We start from the raw sequence: 8,577 nt of genomic DNA, 5'->3' as shown, positions 1-8,577 counted from the left end.
GTGTCAATTGTGTATTCTCTTCAGCTTTTGGGCAGGAGGTTATTAAAGATGTAGGTAGTGCATAAATGTACCAGACTATACATACATGGCTCACACACTGCAGTTTCAATGACAGAAATGTATGATTGGGATAGTCATTGGTTCATGCTGTTGGCATAAAGATGGAAGCTAAGGGCTGTTGATTGGGAGGAAAAGAAAATCCATAATTAAAAAAAAATCTAAGATAAGGTAGTGAGGCTGAAGACAGAGGGCAGGGTAAATATTGGGGAGATTGTCAAGTTCATGAGATCCAGAAAAAAAAACTATAGTATGTTGGATATTTCTGTATTTCTTTACTTGTGGATGTCTGTATTTTTGTAGCCCAAATATGGTAGCTATAGCTAAAAGCATAACATAGTCCTGTGAATTCAGTTACACTTTGGTGTGATTACAAGTAAAGAAAGTTGAAGAAAAAGATAATGTCCGACAAAACTACAGTAAGACCCAGTTTGGTTAATGGCTTCAATAGCTGAAATGACAATGGCACAGAAGAACAGAGATACTTAACACGAGTCCTGCCTATGAATAACATTTACCGCGCAGTCTTAAACTATTACACGCCCTAAACTTGGCGTTATCTCTCAATTTCCGAGCAATCGCATTTAGAGGTGAGGCTTTTATTGGTTATCTACAAAGCCGCATAACTAATAATATTCAACTGCTATATTAACGTAGAAGCTGAAGTCTTAAGAATTTGAAACACAGGAAATGTAACAGTTCACTTTTCCAAAAACAGATGTACAACGTTGGCTCGTTTGCAACGCTCGCAACAAAGTTAAAAGGATTGTTTTACACGCATCCACATCTGACACGTGAAACAAGATCTAGGATACGCATACTCCCGGTGCAATAAAACAGCAAAGGACAGGACTAAGTTAACGGGGAAGGAAGGACCAAACTCTGTGACGAAACCAGCCAGACCTGGGTTAAAAACGTTGCCAGAAGCCGTCCCTCACGTGGTTAAGCGCCTCGTTCCTTTCACGGCGAGCAAGGGGGAAATCCCGCTGGTAACGGGCGTCCCCTTTAGGCAAACGAGGGACTTTCTCCGGTTTTACGGCCCCTAGAGGGCTATTCGGTTCGTCCGCTCCGGGTCACCTGATTCTGAAAAAGCCCCGAACCTGCGAGGTTGCCCGAAGAACGAGCCGAAAGAGTCAGCAAGAGGAAAGGTGTGTGTATGTGTGTGTGCGCGCCAGGCGGAGAGGGTTGCGTATCGTACGCCTGCAGGCATTCGCCTATTCCTGCACTAGGGCCACCCCAGGGAAGGCTTGTCGCCGCACACCAGAGATTAGCCTGCCAGGCGAGCAAACGGAGATTAAAGCTAGAAATAGCGGCAGGCTCCTGGGCGTGGAAAGCTGCGCTCCGGCGCCTCCGCAGCCTTTAGCGCATCTTCCTCTCGGCCACCCCTTCCTTGCTTGCACCTGAGGGAGCGGCGAGTGCGCTCTAGGCGCGCCTTTCCCGCGCGCTGGAGCCAAGCGGCCGGTGCGAACGGGGAGGAGGAGGGGCTCTCGGCGCAACTGCCAGCCGGGCGGGGGCAAGAAAGGTTGCGGCGGGAGGAGCAGCGGCGGAGGGGCTTTCTCGCGATCCGGAGCTAAGCAGGGGAGAGGCACGGCGCGCGTCAAGGAGGACCGGAGCGTGTTGACAGGTTCGCCGCGTTGGGTTCTTCGGCGTTCCCGGGAAGGAGGACGGTGGGTGGGTGGAAGGCCTGGCCGGCATTTAGCAATCTTCAGCATTGGAGGGGGGGGGGTAAGGGGTGCCGCTGTGCCCGGAATAACAGAAACGGCTGCTTCTGGTATCAACATTCCCTGCGCATTGGGAGTGGGGGTGGGAGTGGGCATTGCATTGCAGAGCAGGCAAAACTAGGAATTTGTGTAAGGAAAGGAAGGAGTGGGGTTGGGGTGTGATATCGGGGTGGGATTGGCTGGGCTTTGGGAAACGAGCGGCCTGTGGTTGTCTTGTCTTCAAGGAGGAGCTGCCTGTGGACTAGGAAAAGGCTCCCGAGAGGGCATAATATGGCGCAATGATATAATCTCGCATCAGACAGCCAAGTGGAAACGCAGGGCGACGGGGAGAGGAAAAAAAAAAAACCGGGTGCTGCAGTGGAAATCAGCTGCAAGAGGAAGCGGGCTTGATAGTGGCCGAATGGGAGACGAGCTATTAAATTCATTCTCGGAGCCCTCTTGAGGCTCTGTTGGGAAGGCCTGGGCTTTGGAGACGTGGGGGAGCCTTTTCTCGTGCCCTCCCTCCAACATAAATAACGAAGAGGGAGGTGGTAGTTTGCAGTAACCGCCATCATATTGATCAAGGGATGCAGAAAAGGAATCTCTCCCCCCCCAATACACACACACCTTACCGTCTTAATCTCCTGAGTCATATTTCCTCTTTATTCCCCCATCTCTAAAAAATCCATGGCTACACATTTCAGTGCAAACAGTTACACAACAGAAAAGATGGGGGTTGGGGAAGGAGTGAACTGAGAAGCAAGGCTTTAGAGGAATCTGCTTTTAATGGACAAATCATGTTCTTTTCTTTTTCTCCTCCCCTCAATTGTTTTTCCCCTTCTTTATAGAAGTGGCAGCAGTCCTAGAATTAGCTGAAGATGTCAGGTCAGACGCTGACAGATCGCATCGCAGCTGCTCAGTACAGCGTTACAGGATCAGCTGTAGCCAGAGCTGTCTGCAAAGCAACCACACATGAAGTGATGGGCCCCAAGAAAAAACACCTGGATTGTAAGCATCTTTTTATATGCATAGTCATGTGTGATTTTTTTTAAGCATACAATTCAATACTCCTCAGGCACTCTAATCTGCTGTCTTGATGAAGCCTTATGTGAGGCATTCTGGAAAAATGAATTTGTTGTTGCATAAGTTCTGAAGTTATGTTGCTTTGACCATTTTCTTCATTTTGAATAGCAAGAAATCTATCTGGAAAACAGTGAAATATTCTTGCTTGCTTTGGGTAACTGAATTCAGTCCAGAATTAGTGTTTGGCTTAACTAGCAATATAAAAAAATTTACAAGTGGAATTTTGAACATAGTGGAGTTGAATAGTTCTTCATCGTTGTAATCTGCCTGGAATGATTTATTGTGTATTTGGAGTGTTAAACTAGAAAAGGCAGAATTCAAATGGATATCTTCATTATCCAGAATCCAAAATTCAGTTCTTCAACAGTTATCAAAGCAAACTGTTGCATGTATTTATTATATGTTGATCATGGTTATATCAACAGTAAAGGTAGTCCTTGTTTAGTGACTGTATGCTGTTGCAGTGATGAAAAATAACTTTATGACCAATCCTTGCATCTATGATCTTTGCAGGTTTGTAAAGCAAAGAAAGCTGAAGTAAGATTGTAAGCACAGTTGTAATTTCACTTAGCAACCACTTCACTTAATGACCAGGTTGTTGGTCCGACTTCTGATTGTTAAATGAGGACTGCCGGATGTACAGTATGTACTGTATTTTGTAGTGAGATTTAATTCCTTCTAGTGTTTTAGCTTGGTTTTCTAAGATATATTGAAGTGAGTTCACACTTCATATTAAGTCTGGAGCATCAAACAATAGTTTTCCAGGTACTATTGACTTACAACTGTTATCCTCTGTGCCCATGACTCATGGGTTTTATATTCATCTGGTGGGTCACGGATTCTTCTAAGTTAAACATTGACGGGCAGTCAGTGGTATACATGATTTTCTGTTTGCAAGTTGTGGAGCTAAACCAGTATTAGTAGGAGTGAGAAGATACAGCCACATCCATAGTTTTTGTAACATTTTTGTCAGTTCATGATCGATCTTTCATAAGTTCAAGGTGAAGAAATCAACAAACAATACATGGCAACCACAGATTTGTTACGATAATATAGAAACTATTCTTTTCCTACAAATCTCTGCAAAACAGCAGGATATTCCTCATTCAGAAAGTGACAACAAGCAATATCTACTGCCCCGTATTCTGGGGCTCCTTTTAATTGAGAATTCACTTTTTCTGGTCACACCAAACAAGTGTTGAGAAATCAAGTCATGGTGAAGTAAAATAATTTTTCAGATCCCATTGTTCCTTTGAAAAAGAAACAAAATGGCCACCCATTACACACCACTGTTAAAGAAGGACTAGATTTTTGCATTGAATATGAGTGTTCCAGTTTGCCAATTATATGAAAATGTGATGGCATTTCTTTTGGGTTAATGTGACATGTGAACCCATTCTAAAAGATAAAAATGCATAGTTTGTTGAGTTAGTCAAGCCTGAAATCTCCTTACTTTTCCTTGAAACCCTTCTGACCTTATAGGAAAGATGGTGTTTGAATGTTGGGACAGAGATACACTGTGTAGTGTGTGTGGATTATCTCAAACTGATTTAACTTTAATTAAACCTTGAATGGATTGGAAATTGAATTGTTATTATAATTATTTCTTTTATATTTTATATTTTTTTATTTCACATGACACATTATAGTTACACAACTATAAGTTATGTTGGGATTTTGCGGGTCATACTCAAGGCAGGAGGTTCTAAAGCAGTGGTTCTTAACCTGTGGGTCGGGACCCCATTTGGGGTCAAACGACCATTTCACGGGGGTTGCCAAACAAGGCTGTCCGCCATTTTTTCCCTCTTTTCTTTGGCCATGTCCCTGGCACCTGGTGATGTATAAGTGGTTGGGGGTCACCACAACATGGGGAACTGTATTATGGGGTCACGGCATTAGAAAGGTTGAGAACCACTGTTCTAAAGCAACACGTTGTGCTGTTTTTTCTTACCTTGTGCAGCTTTTTTTTAAGGTCACAGAACTATAAGGTAGTGAACTCTGAGCAACCTATGAAGTTGTTTTTTCTTACTATGTTTCCATAGCAAGGTAATTAATATGTTGTAACTTAATACATTAAGTTAATAATCTATATAATCCCAAGCCTTCATGCATAGAGGCTCTGATTCTTCCACTTGTTTAATTTAATAATCAAAATAGTGATTTCATAGAAGGATTGGGTTAATTCAGTAATGTTTGTTGTCAGTCCATTGCTGGTTTCTACTTTGTGTATTTTAATAAAAAAATACTAAATTAGATACTAACATTTTAGTAATGTACTAATGTTATTGCCAAGCATGTGATTTTTGTGGAAGTGAGCAAAATACTGCAATAGGTAAAGGTAGTTTTTTTTACTTAGGACCACAATTGAGCTCAAAATTTCTGTTGTTAAGTGAGACATTTGTTAAATGGGTTTTGCCTCATTTTATGACCTTTCTTACCACAGTTGTTAAGTGAATCACTGCAGTTATGTTAGTAACATAGTTGTTAAGTAATCTGGCTTCCCCATTGACTTTGCTGCCCAGAAGGTTGAAAAATGTGATCACATGACTCCAGGACACTGTAGCCTTCATAAATACGAGTCAGTTGCCAAGTGTCTGAATTTTGATCACATGACCTTGAAGATGCTACAATGGTTGTAAGTGTGAAAAATGGTTATAAGTCATTCTTCCCGCTGTCATCGTAATTTCGATTGATCACTAAATGAACTATTGTAAGCCGAGGACTACCTGTATGTGAGACCAAACTTGTGAGTAAAAAGCAAAAGGCAACATTGTGGTTTTAAATTATCAGGAAATGTTCAGCTTTTAAGTAAACCTTTGTGTGATATAGCAGTAATAAAAGGAGAGGGAATAAAATAGTTTGCCATATCTCTTTCCTTGGATTCAGGATCTGTTCTATAAGGAAATAGCATTGTTCTACCCAAAATGAGACTTCAGGGTTAGGAAATGAGCTGGTTGATAAGTTAGTAACCTGGTTGTTAAGTGAATCACACTTCCTCATTGACTTTGCTTGTCAGAAGGTTGCAAAAGGTGATCACATGACCTTGGGACACAGCAACAATCATAAATATGAACCAGTTGCCAAGCATCTTAATTTTGATCACATGATCATGGGGATGCTTCAAAGTTCGTAAGTGTAAAATGGTCATAAGTCACATTTTTCAGTGCCATTGTAACTTTGAACGGTCACTAAATGAATTGTTGTAAGCCTAGGCCAGGGGTAAGCAACCTCGGCTCTTTAATGACTCATGGACTTCAACTCCCAGAATTCCTGAGTCAGCATAGCTGACTCAGGAATTCTGGGAGTTGAAGTCCATGAGTCATAAAAGAGCCGAGGTTGCCTACCCCTGGCCTAGGACTATCTGTAGTAACAAACTTCTGGTATTGGGAAAGCATACGTGCAAAATAAATGAACATGTGGTAAAAACTTCTGGGATTTTTGTAGAAATTTTCCAAAGTGCACTAGTTCCCTTTTGTGAAGTTAAGACATTGGGGCTAGTGTTTTATTTGTTGCCATGGAATAAATAACAGCGTTAACCTAGCTAAAAGAGAAAATTTGGCTCTAATGTGAAAAGAAAGAAGCCAAAACATCTGCCATTATTGCATTTATAGATGAGTTAATAATGTACATACAATGGCTATATGATTACAAAACAACTGGTTGTTTAGATTTATTTACAAGTGATCTCAATTTGGTTGCCCTCTGCTTTTGACTGATTACTAGTAGAATGATTGCTAGCACTCAAAATACTAACATTTGTAACTAAATTGGTCACTAACCAGTAGGTTCAAACTACATTACAGTAATTATTAAACATTTTGAGATAATTATGCTTCTTTGTATTCTGACAAAGAGTAGAGCCATTTTGATCATCTGAGATATGAACAGATAACGTATTGGAAGATGTAATGAAAAGCAGGTTTGATTTAGCACTGAATGAAATTTCAGAAATAAATTCTGATGAAGTGTTTCTAATAGAATATATTCAGCGTAACAACCCATTCCTCAGTGTGGATACAAGTAACTACCTGGGACAATACGCACATGCAGTGGGATTTTCCTATACTATAGTATTTGAGCAAATACCATAAATCAGTGATGGCGAACCTTTTAGAGACTGAGTGCCCAAACTGCAATCCAAAACCCATTTATTTATCACCGGGTGCTAGGTGGGTGTGACCCACTGGGGGTGTGTGGCCAAAGTGGGCGTGGTTACCTCAATATTGCTCGTGGGGAGGGACACCTGTGGGGCCAGGCAGGGTTGGGGGAGATCCAGGGGAGCTCTGGCAGGTGGGGCGGTGAGCAGGAGGCTCATCCCGTGGGGTGAGGTGAGGCTAGGCGAGGCAGGGTGGGACTGCCATTGTCGCAGGGCAAGGCAAGGCAGGGGCCGGGGCGGCTGCTGTCTGACACCATCAGCCCCCACACACAGAGGCCAGCAAGTGCATGGAGGCCGACAGTGTCTTTCAACAGCCACAGCCTGCCGCCCCCTCAACTGGCACACTGTGGGGCTCCATTGCCCACCGCCAGCAGTTCAGAGAAGCTGCCTCTGAGCTGGATAGCTGGCCGATAGCTGAGGAGATGATGCAGTGGGTTGTGCCAGGGAAAAGGAGAGCATGCAAAGGCAGGAGGTATGGGACAGGGGGGAGGAAAACCAGCCGTGCTGGGATGCATCTGGCCACATGGGACCTTGGTGAGTTAGTGGACAGCTGGTTGAAGAGGGACGGTTGCCATCTCCGGGGCATGGTGCGTGTGCCCACAGAGAGGGCTCTGAGTGCTGCCTCTGGCACGCGTGCCATAGGTTTGTCACCACTGCCATAAATACTATCCAATTACTAGCTACAAGTAGTCTTTGAAGGGCCTACAAAGATAAAGCTCATTTCATGTAATTGAAATTAAATACGGTTGATGTGGTTACTCTCCAGTTTTACATTGAATAACATTGAATCCCTTATGCCTTATTAAAAAAATATTAATCTGATGATACATTTTAGACATCATTCCAAGGATATCAGGTCTGTTTGTGGCCCTGAATGCTCAGATTTTGAACCTCTGCATCTGCTTCATTGAAAGTAATCAACTCTAATCATTTTAAATACGCTGTTAAGGTCCCATGAGATTTTCCAATTGGTATGACTAGTATTTCAATATGACATTTACTCAGATAATTGAGCAGGCATCATTTTTCCTTGACAGATTTAGATACATTTTTGGCAATAAAGTCAACAGGAATGTAGCTACTGAACCTGAGTGAACATGAGTTAGAGCAGTTTTTCAGGCTGCAGATTCTTTTAGTTAAAAAAAAAATCCTCAGATTTCTAATCAGGCACCAAAGCAAGGAGTTGTCATGAACACAAATGCTCCTTCATACTATCCCAGGAATGGAGGTCCTGAATATTAGCTTACAAGCCCTGCCCTTTTTGCCATACCATAAAAAAATTGGAGCCCGCATTTGGTAATTATTTTTTTTTTTGGTCCTTAATTTCTCATAGAACCCCTATTGAAACTCTAGGGTTCAATTGATGATACATAAAAGAAAAACCCTGAATTATAGCTCTTTGTGAAGTCTGTTCTATTATAATGAGAGTGATTCAATTCCAGAGCATTTTGCAGCGTCATCTGGTGAAGCTATTTTATATACTGAAATATTTATTATGATTTGTTCCTGAAAGGGACTTGGCTATATTCTCAATGGTTAACTGTAATAATTTGCAGAATCCTTCATGTTAAAAATTGCTCC

The 8,577-nt window shown here is 42.3% G+C and overlaps 1 protein-coding gene across 29 annotated transcripts in view; it reads left to right on the top strand.

Annotated features, from left to right (window-relative positions):
- Window positions 1-995: 995 nt before the first annotated feature.
- Window positions 996-8,577, top strand: part of SNAP91 (synaptosome associated protein 91) — a 109,717-nt gene continuing 102,135 nt past the window's right edge. For 8 of the 29 annotated variants that reach the window (XM_039334467.1, XM_039334469.1, XM_039334484.1 and 5 more), the window contains exons 1-2: window positions 1,264-1,681; window positions 2,606-2,765. In XM_039334467.1, the coding sequence (XP_039190401.1) occupies window positions 2,636-2,765 (130 nt within the window). In that variant the 5' untranslated portion in view covers window positions 1,264-1,681; window positions 2,606-2,635. Of the gene's footprint in view, window positions 1,206-1,261; window positions 1,682-2,605; window positions 2,766-8,577 lie in introns of those variants that run through there. The other 21 variants (XR_005555659.1, XR_005555661.1, XM_039334464.1 and 18 more) reach the window with 7 other exon arrangements.

Source organism: Crotalus tigris, unplaced genomic scaffold (genome assembly GCF_016545835.1).
Source record: "Crotalus tigris isolate CLP2741 ecotype Arizona unplaced genomic scaffold, ASM1654583v1 scf7180000017631.5181431, whole genome shotgun sequence".
NCBI lineage: Eukaryota > Metazoa > Chordata > Lepidosauria > Squamata > Viperidae > Crotalus > Crotalus tigris.
The sequence above is the reverse complement of the archived record's forward strand: the minus strand, read 5'-3'. Positions and strand labels throughout refer to the sequence as shown.